Source organism: Ammodytes marinus, assembly GCF_949987685.1.
Source record: "Ammodytes marinus genome assembly, chromosome: 1".
In the NCBI taxonomy this organism is placed as follows: domain Eukaryota; kingdom Metazoa; phylum Chordata; class Actinopteri; order Uranoscopiformes; family Ammodytidae; genus Ammodytes; species Ammodytes marinus.
Window position 1 is genome coordinate 3849457 of NC_137230.1, and position 27959 is coordinate 3877415.

General features: G+C 40.4%; 1 protein-coding gene across 2 annotated transcripts in view; it reads right to left on the reverse strand.

The window, feature by feature from the left end:
* The window catches only part of lrrk1 (leucine-rich repeat kinase 1), a 97138-nt gene that overhangs the window by 21369 nt on the left and 47810 nt on the right, over positions 1–27959 (reverse strand). For both annotated transcript variants that reach the window (XM_080029176.1, XM_080029177.1), the window contains exons 19-31: positions 27708–27867; positions 26916–27094; positions 26254–26351; positions 25110–25281; positions 24199–24365; positions 20581–20720; positions 19604–19862; positions 17279–17448; positions 12108–12305; positions 10618–10757; positions 9850–9987; positions 3784–3978; positions 1219–1370 (exon numbers count right to left, since the gene is read on the reverse strand). In XM_080029176.1, coding sequence (XP_079885302.1) covers positions 1219–1370; positions 3784–3978; positions 9850–9987; positions 10618–10757; positions 12108–12305; positions 17279–17448; positions 19604–19862; positions 20581–20720; positions 24199–24365; positions 25110–25281; positions 26254–26351; positions 26916–27094; positions 27708–27867 — 2168 coding nt within the window. The remainder of the gene's footprint in view (positions 1–1218; positions 1371–3783; positions 3979–9849; positions 9988–10617; positions 10758–12107; positions 12306–17278; positions 17449–19603; positions 19863–20580; positions 20721–24198; positions 24366–25109; positions 25282–26253; positions 26352–26915; positions 27095–27707; positions 27868–27959) is intronic.

The following is a 27959-nucleotide window of genomic DNA, read 5'->3' on the forward strand; positions in this document are numbered from 1 at the left end:
AATGCTGCTGTAAATGTGTTTGGTATGGTGCTGCCTTGCTGTTTGTGTTCATTTCCGAGCGGCGTGAATCTGCAATGCTGTTTTAAGGCTATTTGTTCCGTTCAGTTGCTGTTTATTTGTCTTTTGGCACAATTGTTGGCCGTGTTGTTGTTGTTTTTGTGCGGACATGATCGCTGTTGTGTCGGGTCGGGTCTGATCGCAGCCATGGTTGATTAGGGGAATAAATATATCGGGGGGAAGACTAGCTGCTTAGGCGCGTAGGTGCGTTGGGCGCGTTGAACCATTTTTGACACAAAATGATGAAGCACGGGATTAGGTGGACGTTTGGTGTGGCCGCACCATAGATAGTATACCGTGTTAGGCTATATACTATCTATGGGCCGCACCTTAACTGAATTCACATGAACGTGCATGAATGAGCAGGTAGAGCGTTGGGAAAACTCTCAACCCCAGCTTTAAGTGCATTCAAGGTTTGAAGTTTGAAAGCTTCCTGAAAAGTGACTGTTTCACTTGTGTTGTTTTTGTTGTAGTATACAGCATGTTGACAGACACACTCTTATGTCCAGTTCCGGGGGCCTCAAAATAGTTTAGTTTTGATTTATGATTTGAATTATGAATTAATTATATAGGTTTTGTGAACCAACTGCAGGATCTGAAAATATATTAACAAATTCCCGTCCTATTGAAACTGCATAGTGCACCTTAAAATGCAAAGAAGTCACGGTAGGACGTTTGTGAAGAGAAATATATATATCCACGGAATGTGTGACTAAACGGGTAAAGATGTTTTTCATGCATTACAGCCATTCATTAGCAGATTAAAGAGAGTAAAGCAAGAACTAGAACTCTTAATCTAGAACATCTTGATCTATTATTCAATCATACTAGAACTCTAAATCTATTCATTCATACTTGGCATGCACATCAAAAGGCCTTAAAATGTACATCCAGTTGACTGCATATTTCTCATGTTGTAAATATTGTTCAGCACATTGTACATTTCAATTTAATTTACTTACTTTTTACTTTCTATTCTATTGTATACATACAGTTTGATTTTGTACCCTTGCACTATTTAGTATTTAGAATGTATTTACTGTACCTATTGTTTATCCTATTGCACCGTGGGTCAGAGATAGACGCAATTTGGATTTTTGTGTAAGTCTTGCGTGTATCAGAATTGACAATAAAGTTTTTTTTGACTTTGACTTGACAAACCTGTGGTCCTGGCCGTGGCTCCAGAAGACAGCGCTGTGTCCCTGCAGCGGGGACAGGAAGAGCTGTGATTGGCTGTCACATGACAACACGTACCGTAGGCACGCAAAGCTAGGCTCCTGCATCTGCCTCAGACACTGCATCGCCACCGGCCTCTGAACCAACACACGGACAGACAGACAGACAGACAGACAGACACACACACAAACACACACACACACACATTTAAAATGTTGCAACTGATTGGTCAAGTCTTGCCTGTAGTCGACTAATAGTCAAATCATTTTTGTTTTCTTCCTGCTCATTGATCCATATTCTCATTGCCACATTGTCTTCCACACCAGACAAAGGGGCTGAAACACCCAGTAACAGTTAGTCTTTTTCACTTGGCATGAGAATTGATTTTATTCTGACTAAGTCTTTCACAGTGATTTCTTCACGCACCGTTTAGGAGATTGATTAAAAGCTCATGAGTTATGTTCAACGTTTTGTTAACAGTAGGTTATTATAGGGCAGGGGTGTCCAAACTACGGCCCGCGGCCCGCTTTTTATTGGCCCGCGGCCGATTTGAAAAATATAATGTAATATGGCCCTTTTAATTTTTTAATTTTTTTGCATTTCTTAGTTAACCCACTACGTAGTGCAGGGGTGTCTAAACTGATTGATTGGCCCGCGGCACATTTAAAAAATATAATGTAAATATGGCCCTTTTAATTTTTAAATAATTTAAATGCATTCATTATATTACAGGGAAATATGTCCCATAAAAGAAAAAGAGCACCAAGCCCATCCCAGAGGACCCTGCATAATATTTTATTTTAGATTAATATTATTATGGAAAATCCATGTGTCCTTCTTCAATAGCTTCTAATTCATCTGACACAGTGTCTCCAAATTATTTTTTCATACAAAATTCTTCAGATTAAGCCTCTTGATTTTCCTCTCAAAGTGCACCAGATTCATAGCCTGGCATTCCCAGACCTGCCACTAGGCGCTGGCAAATTAAATTTGCTGCGCGTGTTGGTCTGGAGACGCTCCGTTGAAGCTTATCAAGACTACCAGAAATCTGGTATAACGTTTCAATTGGTTCTATCTAATATGGGCGCGCCAGAGCCCTTTATATGGTGCTCTGGGGAGGACGTAACCGGATGACGACAGTGACGTGCATGCGACGTCGAAGCTGTGATAGTAAACATCAAAGATGGCTGCGGATATGTTGTGTGAGTTTGAGACTGCTTTGGCCTCGACCCTTAACGAATTGGAAGACGGGACTCATAGCTTTCACTAGCAAGTAAGTGGAATGTTCTGTTTTGCCGACCGACAACGGCAAACGTTTAATTGAACAGTTTAACAGCTGTTCGCTAAACGAACGGGGCTTACGTCACTTGTGCATCGCTCTGATTGGTTGTAGTGCTATCCAACTGCGTGCAGTGGCATTTGAAATGCACGAGTAGGAGCCGCCCCTAGAGTTGGAAATTACTATTGATCGTCGCCAGACCCTCTATCGTTCAAGATATCAGGGTCAGGATTTCCAGGCTACCAGATTCATGCATTTCACTTTAAAAAGTTAAAAAATAATCTCCCGAGGGGGCATACCCCCGAACCCCCATAGGAGGGTCGGGATCTCGGCTGGCTACTATTTTCACCCAGCTGGACATTGGAGGCAATAGCAGAAAACACTGGGTGGCTCAATGGCATTTAACAATAGTAAATTATTTGGTCAGCGCTAACATTGGAGAGGGGCCCCCCTAATCAAATTCTGCATAGGGCCCCATGAAGGCTTGAGGGGAAATGTGTCTGTTTAATTTGCAAGGAAAGTGTTGCCGTGAAGAAGGATTACAATTTCCGAAGACACTATGAAACTAAATATCAGAGCAGCTACATGTCCTGATAAATGTGTTATTTTTGCAAAGTGGCCCGGCCCTTCGTAGATTTTTCTGTATGTGGCCCTCAGTGAAAAAAGTTTGGACACCCCTGTTATAGGCTGATATTTATATCACAATAGGCAATATATCATGATTCATTGGGAGAGACTAAACAATTACATCTCAAATCAGATATTCAGCGACCCCCATATGGCCCAAAGAGTATGATCCTCGGTTCATAACCAAATTTTGCGACCATTTGACTGTGAGATTGGCAGATGAATTTGGGTCCTTCCATTGAATGGTCGACCATTCGCGGTCACCCTATTGTAAGCAGTACAGCTAGTTATTGTTTCCTTCAAAGTGGAGCAAGCACAGAAACACACTCCCTGTGTTCCAAATCACATACTCTTTCTTTTTACTACACTACATACTAAAGTACAGAAGTGTTTTAGGACCACGGGAGAGAAAAAAAATCAGATAAGGAAGATTTTTGTCAAGAAATTTCAAGAATAGAGACAAATTCTCCATAATGCTATCGGAGTTAGTGGGGCATTTATGTATTTTCCGCATACTATAATTGACGTGCAGGTATGGGACATCCTAAATCTTTTTCTGGCATACTAAATAGTAGGGAAGTATGGGTATTGGAACGCAGGGACTGTGTGCTTTAGTTGATCCATGTGTGAAGCAGCAGGCTCACCTTCTCTGGCTTGGTGTCCCAGCATTCAGTGAGCAGGCGTTGGAGGCAGTAGAACTGAACCTCCTGAGGACTGCCTAGCAGCGGCCGGATGCCTTTAGAGAGCTTCTTGGCTATCTGCAGCTGGTGGTGACCCAGCACTGGCCTCTGCCCGGACAGCAGCTCATACAGCACCATGCCATAGGAGAACATGTCCACCTCAAGGCAGAGAGGAGCAGGAGAAACAACAACAGAAGAGTACAATTCAACAGATATTAAGGTTTTAGGTTAGCATTTATATATGTCTGGCCCCCTCTTCAACAGTACAAGGCTGACTTCTGCTACAGCTACATCTCCCCCAAACTCCTTCAAATGACTGCACTGATCGCCATCTCCATCAGGAAACACACTACCATAATACTGAACCATGTCTTTAATACATGATGCCTTTAATCAGGTGTAAGACTGAAAAATATAGGAAACTGGTTTGAAATCTGAAGGGAAATTCTAATTGATCAGGTATCAGTGGAGGAATGTGGGGGAGAATGTAAGTGATTGCGATTGCTTGACTTAAACTTATAAGGACTCTTTGGGTGCACTCAGACCAGGCATTCGTAATGTGCCCAAGCATGATTGGCGGCTTAAGTGTAGGTGGTTTGACCAGTGTGAATGCTCCGTACCACGCTCAAGCACAGTACACTTCCTTGGCCCTGGTTTGAAGAGGTGAGCTTCAGCACCCGCATAGATGGTGAATCATGACGTCAATTTATATGAGACTGTTTTCCCCCCCCCCCCCCCCCACCTAATACGTCTAAGTGCGCAACGGACATTTAAAAAATATGTTTGGAAGTGGAATGTTTGCTGCAAATTTGTTCAGATAAAAAAAATATTCTAAAACAATATGATACAAATACACTCCAAAACCATAACCTGAGTGTATTTAGACATGGTGACGTATTGGCAAGTAGCAATGGTGCCTAGGCCCGGATCTTTCACTCAATGATAGAAGTCTCCTGTTTAGTTGGAAATAATGGAGTGACCTTCATACTCCATCATGGAGGAATACAAAATGAATCAGGCAAACTGGATCATTCTTAAGGAGGTCAATCACTCTTAAGCATGGCACAGATCAACCGGGCCAAGTGTAAGGGTGGTAATATTGACATAAAGAATACTCCAAAGTGGGGCGCCCTTAGCTCAGTTGGTAGGGCGTCCCCCCCGGGCCGGGCCCAGCAGCAGACCCGGGTTCGATTTCCGCCCGCGGTCGTTCTCTGCATATCACTCCCCTCTCTGCCCCATTTCACCTCTGTCTCTCTGCACTATCAATAAAAAGCATAAAAAAAGAACACAACACTGGCTTTAACCTGGTCTCCCTCTTATCCTTCTGAAGCTTGTATACATAAGAGTTCCTTGAAATCTTTATCATGGCCCTTGACACTACAGATGACCTTTGTGCATTGAGTGTGTCCTAAAACACTTAAGACATTGGTTTTAAAGTCAGACTCAAGTTCCTTTTCTCCTTATTTCGATCTATCTGGTCCCTGAAACACAGAGCCAAGGACCAAAATACCCCAGTGGATTCCTGTCTGCCAACGGTGACAGATAGTGATTAGACTTCCCAGAATAGAACAGAAGAGACAATTGCCAAAAGCACTCCCAACTACTCCTGTTCTAACATCACTTGATAATGACTGCAGATATACTTGAGGTCTGTGGTATGCTATGGTGTTCGTCTATGGAAAACTATGGCAGATTCATGAGGACACCCTTCTTTCTCTATCTTTTCTACTTGTTGCACATTTGCTTTAACAAATAGACTCTATCCTCTCATCCTTCTGTAGTGAGAACAATAGAACATATACTGTGTTTAAAGCAAAGACTTTTATTCAATAGCAAGAGCCGCTCCGGAGGATCACTGAAGACAGCATACGCAAAGTATTCCGTCAAGAGTGATATTGTTTCTAAAGTATCACATATTTAAGGCACATTTACGCTACAGGGGCAGACATTTAAATTACAGTACAGTGGTTTGCAACAGTTGAGGGACAGATAGTCTATAGGTGGTTAATACAGGTGAGCTGGCTGGTGAATCAACAGGGGGCTGTCTGGGCACACAGTGTGCGGTCTAGTCTGTATATTCAAATGTATAGTCAGGCTGTGAGATACTTTGCCCTTACACTTCTCATTCAGTTGCTTAATAAACCTTGAAGACAGCTACAGAACCAATTACATATTGTTTTTGTCAGTATTGTAGGCATTGACTTATGTGACAACAGGGATGTCTTGTATTCCATACAGACCGGTGATAGTTTGAGGACGGAAATAACTCTGCACTGCCCAACAGCCAAAGATAAGACATTTCTTATTCCTTAAAGCTACAGTGCATAACTTTTTCCAATAAATGAATGAGTGTTATATTAAAGCCATCTGCAAAGGAGTGAACATAAAAGTGGATGAAGCCAGCGTTTAAAATACTGCTGTTTTCCGGCGATATTGGCGCCCAGCAGGACAAGGTGCACATGAAAACAAACAAACTAACAAACAAACGGCTTGGACCATCTTTCCAGCACTGAATAAATGTCCAGATCCTCAACTGACAAACACTTAGGCTGCGTTACAAATCGCATACTCTTTCTTTTTTCTATTCTACATCCTACAGCTGATCATAAAAAGAATGTAGTTAGCTGTTAGCGTGCAGTAAGCACACAATTGTGACATACTTTTACTTATTCATTTCATCATAACATCACGCCTTGATCTTGCCTCTTTTCTTATATATCTGTCTCATCCCAGGTTGTTTTCATACGGAGGCTCCGTCGATGTTACGTCACTTTCGGTACGTACTGGATTGTGGGTCAGAATCGCCCAAATAGCATGCTGTTTTTTCAACACTAAAAATCTCCACTGGATGTATTAGGATCATCCGGGTATTCTTTTAAAAATCTCACCACAAATTGGGACGTCCTAAATGTTTTTCTACCATACTAAACAGCAGAAAAGTATTGGTATTGGAACGCAGGCTTACACATTCTTGGTTCATTTATTGCCAAGATACTCACAGCTGGCAAACACATTAACATTTTCACTTATTTCCCTGGTATACTCCTCATTCCTTTCCCTATCCAATCTATCATGTATTCTCTGAATCCATTGCATTAGTTAACCCACATCAAAGCCCAGTAGAGAGGAGAAAAAGCTCTGTGATTGGCTGAGGTAAGCTGACTGTGTTAGTGAGGGCCCGATACACTGAGGTTTGAGGATTTACAGATATTTTCTTGTCTGCTCTTTGAAGCCTGGTCTACAGAAGCCAGGGCCAGTATATAACACACTAAATCCCAGTTAAAGCTATAGGCTCCCTGGGAAGAGGAGGAGCTCACAGCAGACCAACACACTGCTGTCTGGAAGTCTGCACAGACAACACTTACTATAGGATTGAACAGATTTGCTTTAACAAACGGAATTCACGAGACAGTTTTAAGGTGTGAGGAAACCATTGTTGAAAGATACTTGCTTGATTCATGTGCTCTGCTGCTGTTTGCATTTCTTTCTTCATTTGACTCAGTATAGACTGCTTTATCCTTAACACTGACCGATGTTTAGGCAATCCACCTTCAAGCTAGGTTTTCTTTTCTGTCTTTGCTTTTTTTGTTGGTAATTGTCTTCTGTTTTTGTATTAGTTGTTGGTGTATTGTGTTTGTGTTTTTTACATCTTTTTTGGGCATACTGATGTGGTCAAGCACTCTTCAGTAAAAATGTGTATTTGGCGAAGGTTACTTCATGTAGTGTTGGGCCAGACACTTAAATAAATATGCTACAGTTAAAAGAGAAATAGGTTTTCCCCCATGGTATTACTGTGTACTGGGGGAGAAATTGGGGGAAGGTTTAAAGGGATCAATAATTGGATGCTCCCCACCCCCTAGCCCAGAGCAAGATCAATAACCAGTCTTACAGAATATATGCACAAAGATGTAACCAGAATCTAAATGTAGCTACCAGTACAATACACTAAACATTGAATGAGCGGAGACAACTGTATGATGTAACACTAACAATAGGTACATGCAGTAACTAGCATTGATTGTCTTTTCTGTTATTTTTTCAGGTTAAGTTTTTTAAGTTTATAGTTCTACAGAGTAAGGTATCAAAAAAAGAATAATTTTATTATCTGTTAGCATTGAATTCATACCACATTTAAAAAACTCATACCATGTCCTAGATTGCAGAGAGTTTCTTTTTGGATGTAAAAGGTAGACACTATCCAGCCATGGTAAAGAAAAAAAAATGTACATATGTGGCTTTTCTTCCTCCTTTGATTAGTAGCATATGTTTGCTTTAATGGCAGACAGTGAAGGCAGCCAACTGGAACATAAATAATGAGGCAAGAGAAGAACACACCCTCAAACTCAAAGCCCACAGATCCACAGCTCAGAGTCAGTCCAGATCCCCATTCTGATGTAGTATAGAACTCTCCCATAGTAGTGCATATTGTAAATAGTGGATCGAACCGATTAACAGCACTTCCCTCTATTATTAACTCAACTTGTGTCCCATGTGTTAGGACCAAGTTCCTCTATAAAGACATTTCTATGTGATGGAAAAGAATGAGAAATGGATCAAGTCTAGGTACAGTTTAGAGTGGATGGGGAGGCCTTGAAACTCCTCTTGTCTTCAGTTTGGAATGCAACCCATGAATGACAACAACATATAAACTAAATAACAAATCTCATAGAAGGGAGGGGCGTTGTTGACACTGTAACCAGTTTTGGGCTGTTGGTGGAGCTAAAGGAAAGGTCAGGGTACATTTAAACCCTCTGAGGCAAATAGTCATTGTGATATTGGGATATATTAATGCAATTGTTGTTAATCTGCCCTGCATTCAATATTGCTTACTCTTTCTTTATTCTATTTTACATTCTACTGCTGATCATAAAAAATAATCTAGTTAGCATGCAGTATGCATACAATTTGGAAATACTTTTACTTATTTATTTCTTCATTACATTGCGCCTTGAACTTGCCTTATGCTTATATATCCGTCCCATCCCTGGCATTTTTTCTACCATACTAAATAGCAGAAAGTAAGTACATGTAACTGTACAAAACATATACATCTTCTGTCCAGTAGGGGAGGATCGGGTAACATGAGCCACTTTTTTTTATATTTGATGAATTTGTGGAAAATCAAAAGTGTATTTGTTTTAATGTAATAGTTACTATATATCACTCTGGATCTGGTGTAGGCACAAGAATTAAGACAAGTTTTATAATTATTATGGTTTTAGAACAATGACCCATCTAAAAGGTTTTTGCTATGGCACAAAATTGCCCAAAGGTGATGGTAAAATGGCCATCGGCTAAATCGACCTTCTAGTGATTAATAGTGCCACTGGTGAATGTTGATATAAAAATTACACAAAATAAAACAATTTTGAGATAACTTTGAAATGTAACATAACATCGGGCGGCAGTGGCGCAGTGGATAGGGAGATCGTCCTCTGGAGTGCAGGGTTGGAGGTTCGATCCCCCGCCTACCCACCACATGTCGAAATGTCCCTGGGCAAAGAGACACTGAACCCCAAATTGCTCCTGATGGTCCAGAGAGCGCCTTGCATGTCAGCTACTGCCATCGGTGTATGAGTGTGTGTATGAATGGGTGAATGTGGTAAGAATTGTAAAGCGCTTCGGGGCTGAGAAAATCAGCTGAAAGGCGCTATATAAGGCAAGTCCATTTACCATAGAAACAGCGGGTTGTCTCATCTTACCCACTGCCTCGACATACCCCGTTCTCCCCTACACAATGTTACCTACTTACTGCAGTGTACAGTATGTAGCACTATCATAGCACAGTGTAAATGTCAAACGAATTGGAGTTAGAATGTATTTTCTTATCTATACTTTCTCGAGTATTCTAACAATGTCTTTACGTATTAGAAAAAGAAAAAATATATATTTTATTTGGACCAATATGACCATTATGGATCAACAAAGTGCTACTGAGTAAAATGTGTGTTTAAATCAACCTAACAGAGAGAGTTTCATTAAAAATGCTCCACATATCATATGATATGGTTGAGAGGAGATGGTCCCTACCTTCTCATCATAGACGATGCCTGGGCGGATCTCAGGGGCTTGGTAGCCCGGTGTGCCCTCCACCCCCAGTGCCCCCTCATTGAAGGACTGTCGGGAGATGCCGTAGTCAGACAGTTTGATGTTGATTGGATCCTGCACCTGGAAGGAGGCACGCAAACAAACAACAAGCTGGATGAGATGATAGTATTTTGAAGGCCTGTTAGTAACGTTTGGGCAGCAGGGACAGCAAATAGAAAATAAATGTAGGACCTAAATGTTCTACCACTGAAGTTCTTCAATGTTATTTCATGAATATATTACAAAACTGTATGGATTTATTTATTTTTCTTAAAAAAGGCAAGAGGTACACATGGAGCAAGCCATCGTTTTATACCAAGACAAAAAAAAAATACATAAATTATACTGATAGTAGGATCCCTTGAGTAATTAAAAAGAAAAAAAGTATTAATGTTTTAATAAGTGCCAAATCATATGCAGTCCATACGACAGGTAGAGCGGTTAGGGGTTTTTGACATTTTTTCCACATGTCATATTGTGTTATACTACTTGATAATGCTTTGATGCAATTCTTTTCTCCAAAACACATTGGCTTTGCAGTTTATTTTATTTTTACACTTTCGATTCAAAATGAGTTTTCGAACAAGCTTGAAATAGAATTATTTTACCTTGGCAGAATAATTGTATTCATTATATGTGGACAGTTTATTCATCCATTTATTCACCCCCTTACAGTATTGGCTTTTCTCTTATGGCAGTTCATACACACACCTCCAGAGACCACACCAGAATGTTGTCAGATTTGAGGTCACAGAAGATGATGCTCTTCCGGTGAAGGTAAGCCAGTCCCGATGCGATCTGATAGGCTATTCTGAAGGTTAGCATGTGACCGAGGGGCATGTACCTGGAGCCTACGGGAGACAAAACGTTGAATGGATTATTACATTGATATATACAGCTCCGGAAAAAATTAAGAGACCAGTCTGGATTTTTCTCAAATCTTCATCTCTTAATTACTTACTGAAAATGCTCTAAATGACAAAACATGTATTGGAATTTGGTAGAAATGTTGTCAGTAGTTTATATTACAAAACCAAAATGTTCATTCTACTCAAACATATGTCTATAGATAGTAAAACGAGAAGACAGTGAATAGTTGGAGTGGTCTCTTAATTTTTTCCGGAGCTGTAGATAATAGACATAATAATATTAATATATTTATTTTATATAGCACTTTTCAAGGTACTCAAAGACACTTTACAATAAAATGAGCACACAAGCAAATTAAAAACAGGTGTAGCAATAAAGCCAACACACAAACAAAAGCAAAGACAAGTAAGTGAAAGGGAGTGAAACATTAAAATCAGCAAATAAAATCAGGTGTAATGTAAGTATGTCAAATAAATATGCAATTTTAAATGATATGTGATGTTATTATGTAAAGAATGTAATATTATCATTGGCTGAAGGTTATTCTGAAGAGGGGTGTTTTGATGTGTCCATGTTGGTACTAGTTTCTAATGTGTATGGGGGTAGGGAGTTCCAGAGGGCAGTGTGAGTTGGGACATGACATGATAAAGATCTGTCTAAGTCCAAGTCATAATTTACATCTGTACATATCACGTATACCTATTTTTATTAGACTTAACATTATTCTATTACATGTACAGTATCCTATTTCACTACAGTTATTATTTGTATTGTTATTTCCATGGACAGTATTCTATTTCATCTACATTTAACTGAATTTAATTTTGCTTTCTAAATTGACTTTATATTTATTCACCTTGTCCCTCCACATCTATCTGCACTGTGTCCTTACACTACTGTTGTGTTCATTTGTGTCTCAGGTGTTGCTCTCTTCACTTGTGTTTTTTCTTCTTCTATATTGCATTGTGTGAGAGGAGCCTTAAGAATTGATTGATTGATTGATTGATTGTCTTTATTTTGAACATGCAAGCACTTAAAAAAACAAGTTTAAATAGTAATAGATGAATAAATGTAAAAAAAAACAGATACACTTTCTACATGCTCAAAAGGGGGTAGGAGGAAGTAAAAAAACTTATCTAGTCCTACCCCTTAACAGATCAATTTAGCCTGGATAGTTAGTATTATGCTATTAATATGTCAGTATGATAAAAAGCTTTAATAATGAATACATATATGAATAATATGTATATATGCATTGCCGATGACTGCCATTGTAATTGTTGTGCATATGACAAAAAACTAAACCAATCTTGAATCTTGAATGTGCTTGCCTTTGCGCCTCTCCTCCAGCACAGTGTTGAGGCTGCCCAGCGGGGCCAGCTGCAGGGCGAAGCACAGTGGATGGATGCTGATGCCCACCAGGGACACAATGCAGGGGTGCTGCAGAGAGTGCAACATGCTGGCCTCCTGCCGGAACTCTGAGAAGCTCCGGTAGGCATTGGAAGACTGCAGGTGTTTCACCATTGTGTCTGAGGCCCAGAGAAAAGGAGAGAGATAGTGAGAAAGGTCAAATAAAAAAAAATGTAAATACTTTTCTATTGGATCTGTGATCATAATTGTTTTGGAGATGAATATCATGTACTTTTTGAGTGTAAGAATTTAAATGTAATGTATTATAGAAGAAAATACCTGCCAAAATATTATGTTCATTTCACTTCTATGTTCAAACTGCTTTTGCTTTTGAGGTCAAATAGGCCAAAAGTTATTGCTAAAACAGGTGCCTTTCTAAAAGATGTCCTGCCGTTGTTTGAGTAGTGTTTTGTTTTCGCCCCTTGCCGTGCACCATTGTTTGGTTTTGTTATGATTTGATTGGTGTGCTCCTTGTCATGTGATATGGCCGAGAGCCGTGAATAAATAAATTAAATTAAAATAAATGGATATGCTGTAGGAGCTCGCTTTCTCATGTTGAAAATTCTTTCTGCGATGAGTCTACAGTCTTAACTCCATCGCTGTCCTCCTTTGGCTATTTACAACTACAGTTGAAAGCTGGTGACTAGAGATGCATCATGTTTGCAGCAGGTCATGGAAGGAAAAGGGTGGTCTACCCAGTCCTGAAACACTTGTCATGAAGGGGTTAAATCATTTGGAGACTGCAATACTCATTCAAAGTGGCATTATGTGTTGGATTTTGGAGAAACCACTTGTGATATTAGTTAAGTTGAGCTATTAGAATTGTTCTTGTCGGGGCGCCCTTAGCTCAGTTGGTAAGGCGTCCCCCCCCCGGACCGGGCCCAGCAGCAGACCCGGGTTCGATTCCCGCCCGCGGTCGTTCTCTGCATGTCAATCTCCTCTCTGCCCCATTTCACCTCTGTCTCTCTGCACTATCAATAAAGCATAAAAATGACAGAAAAATATCTTAAAAAAATAAATAATAATTGTTCTTGTTTTATTTGTTTATTGCAAACAGCTTAAAGTTTGTACATTTTGCCAATGAACCTAATTTGCAATGGGGGTTTTATCATTTTGGTTGTAACTGTAGCTAGCTGCTAGCATTTTGTGTGCTTTCTTCAAAATTTCAAGGTCTGAACACAATTCCATTTACGTCAGGTGCCAGTGACCATCTTTACTTTTAATGAATACCTGTTACATAAATGGTAAATGGACTCCACTTATATAGCATTTTTCCCTGTTTTTTCACAGACTCAAAGCACTTTACATTGTTTTGTACACATTCACCCAATCACACACACATTCATACACCGATAGCAGCAGCTACAATGCAGGGTGCAGCCTAACTATCAGGGGCAATTCAGGATTCAATGTCTTGCCCAACGACACTTGGACATGTGGCGGGTGTGAGGGAATTTTGGGTCTTTAGTTGTAATATTAATGGGAAAGATTAATAAGTCATATATGCCTATCTTGTGTGTCTGTCTCTCAGACTCTAGGTCAGCCTTGGAGCCTGTTAGGAGACACTTAGGTCAGTTGTATAGATAAAGTCTCATCTCCTAAGACTCCAGAATGTTATGGTTCACTGTGTTCAGCTCTGAACCAAAACATTGGTACGCTTGGTGCCCGAGCCGGGGAGGTGGTAGAGATAGCGCGAGGTTAAAACACAGCTCTAAGCATGAGTTTGTCAGAATTGAAGTGCAAGTCACGAGAGTTGCAGTCCGGTTCTCCTTGGCCAAGTCTGTAATAAATATTGCTTCATAATTCATCCAAGTCTCCTGAAATATTCTTCCACCTGAGTTGACCTCCAACCTTAACAGAACTTCCATCACAGCGGGGAGGAGGGGGATCGAACCACCGACCCTGCACTCCAGTGGAGGACCGCCCTACCCGCTTCGCCACAGCCGCCCCATAAGCAACAATGTAGATCATTTGTACAAAATAACTGCTGTAACTGCAAGACACAGCTTGAGTATCAGTGTGTTTGTAAAGGTGTCCATAAAGCTGTGTAAAGCAAGCTGGATTTATTTGCACAGCACCTTTTTACATAAAGCCAGATGAAGATAATACATCAAAAAGGCACTAAGGCAAAATCTACAGTATGAGTATGTACTAACTGTGTGAAAGAAAGAGGATGAGAGGTTATTTTACCTCTTTTGAAATCCTATTTTGGACATGTTATTTATGGCAAATGATCATTGATATAATATGATAATAATGACCTCAATTGTGACCATGAATGGCATTAGTCTGCCATAATGTGATATAGGCATATTGAATTACAAAGAACCCAGCCTTGTATTAAACCACAATCATTAAAAGGTTATAATTATGTGGTTTTGCCTGATGATAAGTTTGTGTGGTGGCTGTGTGCATATATACACCACACAGCGTTATACAGTGCTCTCCAAAAGTATTGGAACATTGCGGCCAATTCCTTTATTTTTGTTGTAGACTGGAAACATTTGGGTTTGATGTCAAAATATGAATATTAGACAATATATCAACATTTTTGCAGTTTTTTTTGGTCATTATCTTGCTGCATGATGAAGGATCTTCCAATCAGTTTGGTTGCATCTTTCTTTAAAATTGGCAGACAAAATGTTTGTGTAAACTTCTGAGTTAATTTTGCTGTTGCCATCATGTGTTACATCATCAATGAAGATTAATGAGCCCATCCGAGAAGAAGCCATGCAAGCCCAAGCCATGACTTTGCCTCCACCGTGTTTCACAGATGAGCTTGTATGTTTGGGATCATGAGCAGATCCTTTCCTTCTCCAAACTTTAGCCTTTCCATCACTTTGGTAAAGGTGCATCTTGTTGATCTAAAGCCCACTCTCAGCATACACTTTTTCTGAGATCATAACATCGATTGAATGTTTTTCTAATCATAATGTATTATGATTAGCAATTTTTTTAATTTCATTATGTTCTACTATGCGTGGTTGACTCCCTTTTGCATGACTGGAATCAAACAACCAATGATGAAATGTTGATAGTTCAGTAACATTTCAAATAGCAGTTAGCATTTAGCCATGTCTCAGAGGAGTGACAAGGCCAATAGGCTGCCCATATATGGTCTGACAGGAAGCTATGCTATCAGTGTGGGACCACTGATTGTCAGAGGTCACACACACTAGGGAAATTCAGAAAAGGATGTAGTCATGACCAAAAATCCCTCTCATATGTCCTGTTCCTCTGTAATAGTAATAGCTCATCATGTTTATACTGCGTAGGACTTGGCTGAGTGTGTGTATGTGTTAGTGTGACTGAATAAGAGAAGATTGATGGCCCTGAGCACTAGTCCCCTCTAAGCTATAGTAAACAGCACTGCATTGCTTTCTGAACCTCTCCTGAACACAGCGAAACACAAAACAGCATTATCAAGGAGTCAAAGTGTCTCTGTCTACTGAGAAGATATTAGAGTTAGGTTGGAATTCAATTCAATTCAGTTTATTTAAGAAGGGGACAGTGGACCCCTTCATTGCAATATTTGGAACCCCATCTAAACAACCCCATATTACAGCCTTACAATCAGAAACATTAGCCTTCACTTCCCTTCTGGCAAGACGCCGTATTTTACTTATGTGGAAATCCCCTAATCCCCCATCAATTCAAATCTGTTATATTTTTTTTTAAATTTGAAAAGATAAAATTCACAGTGAGGGGCTTTGCTGGTAAATTTGCTAGGAAATGGGACTCTTTCATAGCTCATTTTAATTCTTTGTCTGCCTTAGCCCAGGACTGACCCCCACCCCCACCCCTCCAACCAGGGCTGTACGCTTATTTTTTTTGGGTGGTAGAACTGGTGCTAGCATGCAAAAAAATCCGTACCACAAAAATAAATTTGGTAGCACACAAAGTATGATCGAAAACTTGCAAAGCATGACATGTCATCTTGGTCTCATTTAAGATTGTCAATTAATATTATATCCTAGTGTGTGCAGTAATAATTGTGGGAAAGTTAATAGGGGTGCACTGAATTTAGACAAAATAATCTAACCTGCCAATTGCAATTTTTTGCTGATTCAGAAAGATTTCTCCCCATAAAAATAATATCTATATCTTTTTTGTATATACATATATTATTATATTAATAATAAACATTTTTGGACTGCACTGTATAGCCCTGCTCCCCCCTTTTTTTTCTCCTTTCTTTTTTCTTTAACTGTTTTTATTTTTATTTATTTTATTATCTATTTGTGCGCATTTTTATGAGAAGGTTTTTTTTTTTTTTTTTTTTTTGTGATATATTTTGATTTCAATCAAGCCCGGAGACAGTTGTTCTTTGTTTGTGTTCTTGTTGTTGTAAAACAATTTTTTAACCCCAATAAATAAATGAAAAAAAAAGAAGGGGACAGTGCAAATGAATAAAACACATGATCATACCTGGGTTAAAAATGCCAGAATTAGCCAAAAGGCTATTTTTCATCTGTAGTCCCCTGACATCAATGTTAAAAGAAAATACAATTAAAAGAGATAAAAAAACAACATAAACATGATGGAACCCCAGAGCACAGAACAGGGTATCACAGAACAAACAGAACTGACTGACTAAGGTAGAACAACACAACACAAAACACCAGTGAAAAAAAAATAAAAAATACATAGTGTGTTGACCACATTCACAACAAATGATTTTAGTGCTGACATGTATATGCATAGTAAACGGAAGAAGAAGTGAGAGAAAACTCAAGTGATGAGTCGAGACTGACTGGTAATGAATCTGCTTCAGATGTGGAGTCTGTAAATATAAAGGATAAATCTGAATGACTATTTTTTTATTGATTTTTCCTTTGTTGTAATAATCTGAATGATTTTGATGAACTTCTGACTTTTCCCCTTAAGAAATAGAAATATCCAACAAATCAAATCTTTATATTAGTAGTTGCTGGGATATTTCCCTCTGAAAGGCAAATGTCAACCCCATAAAAGTTATCGAGGGAAGATGCAACCTCAGCAAAGGTTGGTTAGAGGGGGGCGCTCTAACCACTACACCATGAGCACCCCCCCCCCCCCCTCCTTCCCTATCCAATGAGAAGAGCCTCTGTACCTGTGTCGCTGCTGAAGCTCTGCTGTGGACTCCTCTTGAAGTGGAAGCGCTTGATGGCCACGGGCTGCTCCCAGTACCTGGCTCTGTAGATGATGGTCCCACTGCCACCCTGACCCAGGATCTCACTCTCCTCCTCAGAGTACTCCAACTGAGCCCTCTCTAGGAAGAGCCTAACAACACACACACACACACACACACACACACACACACACACACACACACACACACACACACACACACACACACACACACACACACACACACACACACACACACACACACACACACACACACACACACACACACACACACACACACACACACACACACACACACACACACACACACACACACACACTTCATTGTTTTTGAAAGAGCAATGGCCAATGGGATCCAGCTAAAGACATGACAAACATCTTCTTCTTTTGATAGGTGACCATGGTGTAAGCGTGATGATACAAACTGATGTGTTCCAATAGTTAGAAGCAGGGGACCATCTGATCTTATATCTCAGTGTCTCATGTTCTCCTCCATATAGAAGAAGGTGGAACATTGGCCAGAGCTACTGGAAAAGTCTAACTCTAACCAACCCTACCGTTTGAACAATTCAACATTAACATCCAGCTGTTCATGTGTATACCAACATCCATCTTTCCCTATTTAAGAGCTCCATTACAAAAACATGTGTCTCCAAGCGTTTCTCTATCAGCTGCTCTGTGTATGCAGCTTTGCGGGCGCGATTGTACCGCAGTGTAAGTGTATGGTCCATTATTTGTATTTAGTGTGTCTGCATAATATTGCACCAGTAGAACTTTGCATGTTTGCACAAAATGTGTACCTTCACATAGCTCAAATAAGCAGTTGTTTATTTCTTTACTGTGCATTGGCATCTTTGAGCAAAATACACCGCGCCTCCCATGACCCTGGACAGTGACCCCCTGACAAACATATTTTGGGGGGGAAACACTGTAAGGTGTTGCACTTAGAGTAGCCTACATTTATTTCTATGTTTTTTGATAAGCTGTTGCACTCTTAGTAAACCTAGGCCTACCTGTATTTTGATAAGCTGTTGCACTTAGAGTACATTTATTTCTATGTATTTTGATAAACTGTTGCACTCTTGAGTAAACCAATAACTATGTATTTTGATAAGCTGTTGAAGAGTTAACCTGTTGTGTTTTCCTGAACTGATAAGATTGTTAAACACTTAAACAACAGGCAACCTATGTTAATCAAATAGGGATTTTTTTTGATAAGCTGGTGAACTCTATTTGATAAAATAAAGACAATATATGCACTCCTATGTCGTTCTAGTGTTTTACAGTATATGTAGCTATTGATGTGATGCTCATCAATTTTAGGCATTTTTTTCTGGGCCCTCATTTTGGATCATTTCCACCAACCGGCCCCCATTCAAAACTAATTGAATAGCCCTGGCCTACAGGAAAGAGGATCACACAGACAAGTAACCATGAGGTCTCTGGTTGGATCCCCGGCACAGGACAGGAGGGTTTTAGTACTAAAACTAGTAGTGGCTGCTATTACATCTACGGTGCCCACCATCTCTACCATTGTGTCTTTGAGCAAGACACTTAACCCCAAACTGCTCCAGGGGCGCTGTACTATGGCTGACCCTGCGCTCTGACCCCCTCCGAAGTGTGGTAACTTGAGAGGGGAGATGCGAAAAGACAAATTTCAACGTAGCTATTGACTAATAAAGTAATTGGACTTAACTACACCACCTTGTCACCACACATGTCCTGATTAGGGCTGTCAAATTAACGCGTTCATTTTGATTAATTAATCACAGAAAAATTAACGCGATTAAAAAAATTAACGCAAATTAATCGCACTTCTATAGTGCCCTTTGACCCGGTGCAAAAGAGGTGAGACGATAGCGCAGCTGCACCTGTAGTTTGCGGACACGGCCCGCACGGGATTAAAGAGTAAAGAAAGAAGCATAGAGAGGGCTCTATGGACGTTTTATGGGAAGCTTCGGGCAAATAAGCATGAAGGTAGGAAGTTATCTTATGTTATTCTCCGCAGTGTCTGTGCTTTATTGATGTAGTGGGTGTCTAATTAACAATGTAGGTTCAAAACTCTCAGTATCTCTCAATCTTCCGTCTCACTTTTGTTTGCTAGCTGCCTAGTCTCCCGTATAAACGGATAATTAGATACATTTTTTTAATCGCTTGACAGCCCTAGTCCTGATATAGCCTTCCATCTCCATCCAACTTTCTCCAAGAACCATTTTCCAGTCCAGCCCATATATAACCCCATGTCAGTTTCTTGTTCTAAAATGAAATGCTGTGTTATGAGGTTCACCGTGCAGGGAAGTCGGTCATGAAGAGTTCAGGGACCAGCTCCTGTAGGGGGACAGGCTGCTGGGGGTGCTGAGGACAGGTGATGTGCTCCCTCTCCACTGCAGCCAGCACACAGTCCTCCATGTTAAAGTAATGAAGGCCTTCTCCTGCTCCAGCCGAGGGGGGCGAGGGCGGCTTCTGTTGACCCAGGGAGGCACACAGGGGACAGGGGGCATACTGCTCTATCAGGAGGCTCCCATCACTCTCACTGGCTGTCAACGCTACAACACAGAGACAAAGACATCAACATTAGGGCTGTCACGATACACACCAACTCATGATTCCATTGGTATCACGATTGTTTAGTTTAGTTTAGTTAATTTGTTTATAGTTTCGTGGACAGTCCCCTTTGAGAAGGAGCAGCTTTAGCCTATTTGGCTAATTTCCAGCTGTAGTCCCCAGCCAGTTGTCAGTATGCAACCTACATGTTGACCCACAATGTAATGAAGCATTTAGCAGACAAAGACACAGAAAGTCTAAGTCGGCGCTAAAAAAGGATTGCAGTGTCTGATGGAAGAAGTGGTTATTCTCTCACATAGAAATGATGATTATACCAATCAACAGACTGCAGTGTGTAGCTTCACCCTCTTTTCAAGACTCTTTGGAACGGACGTCGCTACCCCAACGAAAGGGTGACAAAAATAGGCACAGCACGGTTTCCCTCTTGTGGTACCTGTCCCAACTTTTGAGAGTGGAAACACAAATAAATGTATGCTGAGCCGCACCGAACCGCTCCGCTCCATGGGAACAAGGCTTTAGGCAAGAGCCTTAATGCTTACTGCCACCTCCAGTTGTAATAAGTAGAGAAAATCACAAATAAATTAAGATAAATAAATAAAGCTATGATCTTGAATGTTATAAATGACAAAAGGTAACAATGTTAGAGCTGAAGTCAGCAGTCAACAGACTGTGTGTTAGTGTGTCCACATAAACACTGACCAGGGAACCACTGTTCAATCAGAGAGTTGACGTGATCTGTGATGAACGCCATGGCGGAGAAATCCCTGCTTTCTGATTGGCAGACGATGTTTATGCCTCCGCTCTTCTTCTTCTTCCAGTTGACATCGGATGAGTCCACACTGCGGACACACACACACACACACACACACACACACACACACACACACACACACACACACACACACACACACACACACACACTCATTCTACTGGACGATTCATCTGCCTTCAGGGTATCTGCACATTTTTCAAATAACAAATGTAATGCCTTCTAAGACCTTTTTAAGACTTCTAAAAGTAAAAAAATAATAACACCAATGCTGCGGCAACAGAAGTCCACTCACTACCTCACCACCCAGCCTATACACACCGGGTACACACACAGCAACTAACATGGAGCGGCAGGAAGCGGTCCTACATTCATATGCTCTTCCCATTTATTAGTGGCATTATTTTATTTTTTTATTCACACTAGAGGATATTTTAATCTTTATTGTTCTCATTTTGCACATAATTACTTCGTATTTAATCATAGACAGCTGTTGGGCATATGCATATGGGAGATGAGAATTATTGAAGCACAATCGCCTCTCAATAAAAAATAACTAAATGCTTATTCTTAGCAAATGACATGAAAATACAGCAGCTTGAAAAGAAAAAGACCAGGGCATTATAACAGGGCACTGTAAGATGCTGTGTTCTGGTTGGTCATCACTCATCAGCAGTCGTGATTTACCGTGATTCACAACATTCTACAGGCAATTATTTCTCGCTAATGCCGGTGTTGCGCCGAAAGCTGTGACCTGCCAGAATGTGTGACCCTAGGGGGCGCTGTTCTTATTTCTCAACTGATTTCAATAGACTGTAGGCATATAATGACCCAGTCTCACAGTGAAATGGTTTAATAATTATGTTGGTCCACAGCTCAAAACATAGTAGTTTTACAAAAACAGCCCTGCAATGAGACATTATTAAGTTTTTTGCTTCCAATTTAAATGATTGAACAGTGGAAAAAGTATAGCCTACACATTTCACTGTGATGGGTAACTAGGTTGGTTATTCACCTTTAATAATAAAAAAAAATCTGACCATTTCAGTGCCAATTTTGAGAAACTTCTACAATTTGCGCAATGGACCAACGTTTTTACATATACAGTCATATGAAAAAGTTTGGGAACCCCTCGCAGCCGGCATTATAATTGACTCTGCTTTCACAAAAAAAATATAAAAGTGGTATGTCTTTAATTTACCAGGAACAGCTAAGTACTGGGATGTTTTCCAAACAAAGATTTTTTCAAAAGCAGTATTTGGTTGTATGAAATAAAATAAAATGTGAAAAACTGGCTGTGCAAAAATATAGGAACCCTTGTGGTTTTGTTGATTTTAATGCCTGTAACAGCATGTAAAACTGATGACTTTAAACACAAAGTTGGTTGGATTATGTTGTTAAGCCTTGAACCTCATAGAAATGTCTGTTTAATCATGAGAAAATGTATTTTAGGTGCCTAAATGCAAGTTGCACTTCTCTTTGACTCTCTGCTGAAGTGAGACAGAATGGGATCATCAAAACAGCTCCAAAAAGATCTGAAAAACAAAGACTATTCATTGTCATGGTTCAGGGGAAGGCTACAAGAAGCTTTCCCAAAGGTTTCAATTGTCAATTTCGACTGTAGGGAACGTTGTCAGGAAATGGAAGGACAGGCATAGTGGCAGTTAAACCCAGGCATGGCAGACCAAGAAAAAAACAGGAGCGGCATAGGTGGAGGATTGTGAGAATGGTTGCACACAACCCACAGATCACCTCCAAAGACCTGCAAGAACATCTGGCTGCAGATTGTGTATCTGTACATCGTTCAACAATTCAGCACAATTTGCACCAAAACATCTGCTTTTTATAAAGACCAAATAACTTAATTTTTGTCTCATCAGTCCAAAGCATTTTCTTCCAATATGAAGCTGGCTTGTCTAAATGAGCTTTTGCATACTCCATGCAACTGTATCTGTGGCGTGGGCGCAGAAAGGGCTTCCTTCTCATCACCCGGCCATACAGATGTTTTGGTGCAAATTGCACTGAATTGTAGAACCATGTACAGATACACAATCTGCAGCCATATGTTCTTGCAGGTCTTTGGAGGTGATCTTTGGGTTGTGTGCAACCATTCTCACAATCCGCCGCATATGCCGCTCTTGTACTTTTCTTGGTCTGCTAGACCTGGGTTTAACTGCAACTGTGCCTGTGTCCTTCCATTCCCTGACAACGTTCCTTACAGTAGAAATTGACAATTGAAACCTTTGGGAAAGCTTCTTTTAGCCTTCCCCTAAACCATGACAATGAATAATCTTTGTTTTTAAGATCTTTTGGGAGCTGTTTTGATGATCGCATTCTGTCTCACTTCTGCAGAGAGTCAAAGAGAAGTAGAACTTGCATTTAGGCACCTAAAATACCTTTTATCATGATTAAACAGACCTTTATATGAGGTTCAAGGCTTAACAACATAATCCAACCAATTTTGTGTTTAAAGTCCTCAGTTTTACATGATGTTACATGCATTAAAATCAGCAAGACCACAAGGGTTCCCATATTTTTGCACAGACAGTTTTTCACATTTAATTTTATTTCATAAAACTAAATACTGCTTTTCAAAAAATCTTTGTTTGGAAAACATCCCAGTACTTAGCTGTTCCTGGTAAATTAAAGACATACCACTTTTATCTTTTTTGTGTGAAAGCAGAGTCAATTAAAATGCCGGCTGAGAGGGGTTCCCAAACTTTTTCATACGACTGTATATGTCACTATGAGACTATAGGTTAATTAATTAGAACAGTGCCCTCTAGGGTCACACATTCTGGCAGGTCACAGCTTCCGGCGTAACACCGGCTGTCAAGGATAATTCCCCATTGCGATGGACATACGGACATTGTTGAACAATCACCTTCTGCCATATCCATCCGCTGACAGACGTCTACAAACAGTTACATACGAAATTTTTCAACGTGACTTTGAATGTATGTGAACTCCAGAATGAAGACTCCAGTCAAGACGATGTGTATGTTCGGCCACAGAGTTACTTTTGCTACGAAGAAGTTATGACCGTAGCAATCTAGTTTTGGTACCGTAAGCAAAATAAAGTGTTTGTTATACAGTGTCCCTTACTTAAGACACACAGTGTCAATTGTTGTGCTTCTTGATCTAATTACACAAGACCATCTCAAAAAGAACACATATGTCAGAAATGTGGATCTTATGAATCTAGCCAATTCCTGTGAAGCAGTAAGCCCTTGGTGTTGACTGATTAGTAGTAGCACCCAATCATTATTTTAATCTTGCTCTTTATATATTTGAATGACAGCCAAACTAGTTTACAAGAAGAATTTCACTACGCATTGCCCTGTGCAATTGTGTATGTGACAAATAAATAAATCTATCTAGCTTTGTACTGCTGTTTGTCTTTGAGTCAAGTCTGCTTATCCTGATTCAGAACTTGCTTCATTCTGAGTCTCTGAATCTAACTTTCACACGCTCTATTTCTCTCATTTAGAAAGATTTGTCTGGTAATGTAATCCCTGGCCCCTCATGCTCCCAGCCCCAGCCCTGACCTGAGGTAGCCTCCATCGAAGGTGACCAGCAGCCCCTCCTTCCAGTAGATGGTCTGGCTGCGGCGCACCCTGAAGGTGCTGCAGCGGTTCCTCTGCTGGGCTCCAGTGAAGCTGTAGACGGAGCTCCTGCTGCGCCCGCTCCTGCTGCTTCTCCTGGGCTCAAAGGACTGGACAACACAACATGTCAGGACCATCAATGGAAAGAAGCTGGAGGCATATGAAGAGTAACTAAACCCCAAAAACATGCTGGTTCATGTCGACGTACAGTGCCGCCCAATTTCTTCCCTAAAGATCTCTCATTACATTGGTCCATTTCATCACTCAATTTGGCCCACCTGATTGTGTTTACCTGCTCAATTTAAGCAATGCAGCTCAGGGTTCACAAACTTTTGCACATACAATAGTTGGTAAATCATTTGTTTTATCTGTTTTAACAATCGATTTCCGGAAAAGAAAAATGTTGAATTGATAAACAAACATCTGTTATTTCATATAAAAAATACTGGTATTGATAAAAGTGAATGATAAATGGTTAAACTCAATAAAATTCCAAAATGCTCTAGGGGTTAACATGCTTTCAAGCAGCACTGTATTTGGTTCAAACACCAATGGACTGGCCTTCGTCACCAACAAACTCCCCTCTCCTCCCCCCAACCCCACCCCCTGCTATAGAGCCAGCATCTGAACCTTTTGAACAGTGTTGCCAGGTCTGCTTTTTTTATAAGCAACTTTGGCAATGTTTCTAAAGCATAGTCGCATATTTGGGCTTGCTGTCCATGCAAGTTTCCTGTTCGCTTTCTTGTTATTTCACTAAACTAGGTTGTACAATGGATATTCTATAGGGAGTTAAACTATGTCTATTAAAAATGACACAATAGGTTGCTGGTGGGAATGTGCTGGTGCTGGTTAACCTGCAGGTCCATCTCTGTGAGGCTGATGAGCATGCGGGCGATGAAGCGCTCCCAGAAGCCGGCGGGGACAAAGCTCATCTTGACCAGGCGCTGCAGGGTGTTGTGGGTCTGCTGGCGGAAGCCGTGGATGTCCAGGCCAGGCTTGGGGGGCAGGAGGTGGGGCAGCAGATAGCTACAGCAAGGAGGATAGCAAAAAAACTCAAACTCTAAAACTACACAATTTTGCAGAAGCTTTCGGTTTGTATTATGAAAGCTCATTTCTGCTACTGTGATAGAAAAAATGTAATCCTTGAAGTCATTATAATGACATTCCAAAATAACCAGAAGCTTTCTCAAATGTGCCAATATGGACTTCCACAGACATGGATTGTATCGAGCCATTTATTTTGCCTTTACATTTTTTCTTGTTGGGTTTTACAATGTTGAGAGTGAGACATCAATCAATCAATCAATTTCTATCTATATCGCGCTTTTCATACAAAAGTAGCTCAAAGTAACTTACAGAGATAAAAACAACAACAACAACAGAGAAATACAAAACAGCAAATGAAATCAAGAGAAGAAAATGAAAAGAACCCAACCCTCCCACCCCCATAGACATAGCTAATTGGTGCTGTATGTAGCATATGTATGTTCTGGGTTCTATGTGGCCTCTAGTTCATGGATAGTTAGATATCAATGAATACTGTCTTCAAAGTAATATCCTGGGTGTTTTCAAGGTTGTTACTTGGAGTATGTGTGATGGTTACTAGTTAATTTACCATTGTCTGGCATGCTTTGCAGTCACTGGGGTTAATGTAGCTGTCTGCTAGGCATTTGGTGTGTGTAGGATGCTACAAAGAAGACGTGTAGACTGTTGGAGAGTTTAAAATTGATAACTTTCTCCAGTATTTTAGTGACAATGGATAGAAAGAGAAACATCTCATTTTAACCGCCATGTTGATGACGCGTATGATGTCAAGTCAGCAAGTTGTGCTGGTTTTTCCCGATGTGTCCGACAGCACACGAACGTGCCATCAGTATGATAACCAGTGCTGCATGGTTTGCTTAAATGGATTGTGTGGTGCAAAAACTGTTGAGCTAGTTTAGTAGCAAAAAAAAAAATCCTAGGACGGCACCTCTGCAATGGACTGTTATCATTCACCTGTTGTTGGCCACAGGGAGAGCAATCTCAAACTTGGCTAGAAACTGGAAATACTGTTCCTCTGTCTGCTGGGTGAAGCCTGTTCCTACCAACAGCATCTGCATGACACACATCACCACACAGTAGAGTCAGTATCCTCATCAACACAAAAACAACAATTCAGGAAGCAAACACTTTTTTATTTCTGGAATTCTTTAGAATTTTTGCAGTTAGAGGAGAGATTTCTGTCGCCTATTCCTGAGCCGTAGAGTGAGGTAAAAATTAAATAAAAATGTTGAGTCATACTTTTAAAAAAGGTGCAGTGTGTGATATGAAATCGTCAAAAAAGTTCTAGAAAGTTCTAGAATGCAACGCTCCCTGGGTAACCCCACCCCTTTCGAATAATAACAGAAGCTACAGTGGCCTTTAAGGACAAGAACAATACTAGATTCTAAACAATGCACCTGATGACATTCCGACCATGACGCTTCCAACATGGCGGCACACAGGCCTGGGCCCCACATATGGAAATATAAGAGACCCTTTCTAAGGGGGAAAGAAAAATCTAAACATTTTTTTCAGCTATTATACAATGAATTTAACGTACTTATGGATATTATAATTATTTTCTACCAAGTCTGCTATGAAAAAATTCTACACTCTAGCTGCTTACTGCGGCTCACCCTGAGGTCTTCAGCTTTGATGACTCCATTGCGGGCTACGGAGCGAGAAGACTTGAGGTGCATGATCCGCTCCAGGCATTCAGACAGCCACACGGGACAGAGGAAGTACAGGGTACACAGACCGTGGCTGGTGTCGGGGAAGTGCAGCAGGGTTCCTGTCTCTATCAGGAAGTTGATGGCTGGATTGGGGGTTGCATCAAAAGGGCCATTTTAGAATGATGTTCCTTCATGATTAATTATGGAAGTTATAGTCATGAACTGAAGTCGCCGATCTGGGAAATATTCTTGCCACAGCAGCATCAGTACGTCAGCTTTGCTTCTTACAGTATATAACACAATCTAATCTGGGAGTAAGCAATAACATCAGTGGTCAGCTTCTTGTTTGTATTAATATGTGCAAACAGGACACGCAAGTCCATGTATGAGCACCTTCTGTAACCGAGTACTAAACTGCTGTGTTTATTGTGCATTATGATGTCGATGTAAAGATAATCCAATTGAAAAAATGTAATTCTCCCAATTAAAAAAGTAATTTTTCTTGTTCAAAGTGATTAACACAGGACTTCTAGAGCTGCTGTTGGACACATTAATGGAGTAAAACTAATGTCAGTTGGATAAAATAAATTAAACTATTGAAGTGTCTGGGACACACCTACTTGAAAACTTAAATAGTGTGTCAACTGGTATTTAACTGGTATTTAATACTCAACTCTCATCTAGACCCGAACGGACACGGATGTGATCAGCCAACATGATGTCTAATGGAAGCTAATCTTTAATCTGTGGTTTTACCAGTGTGCAGGTCCTCATAGTCTATGATGTCAGTTCCTGGGTTGAGTTGAATGATGGTGTTGAGCTGGGCTTCAGTCAGGTACTGCACCTCTCCCTCTGCTGCCCGACTCTCCTTCTCTGCTCTCACTGCCTCCTGCAGGGTCAGGTAGCTCCTGGGGATCTGGTGGACGACACACTGGTAAAACTCTGTGCTTTACAACACACAACTTAAGATGTACAACTCATTTTGACAGGTTTATCAGTTTATTTATA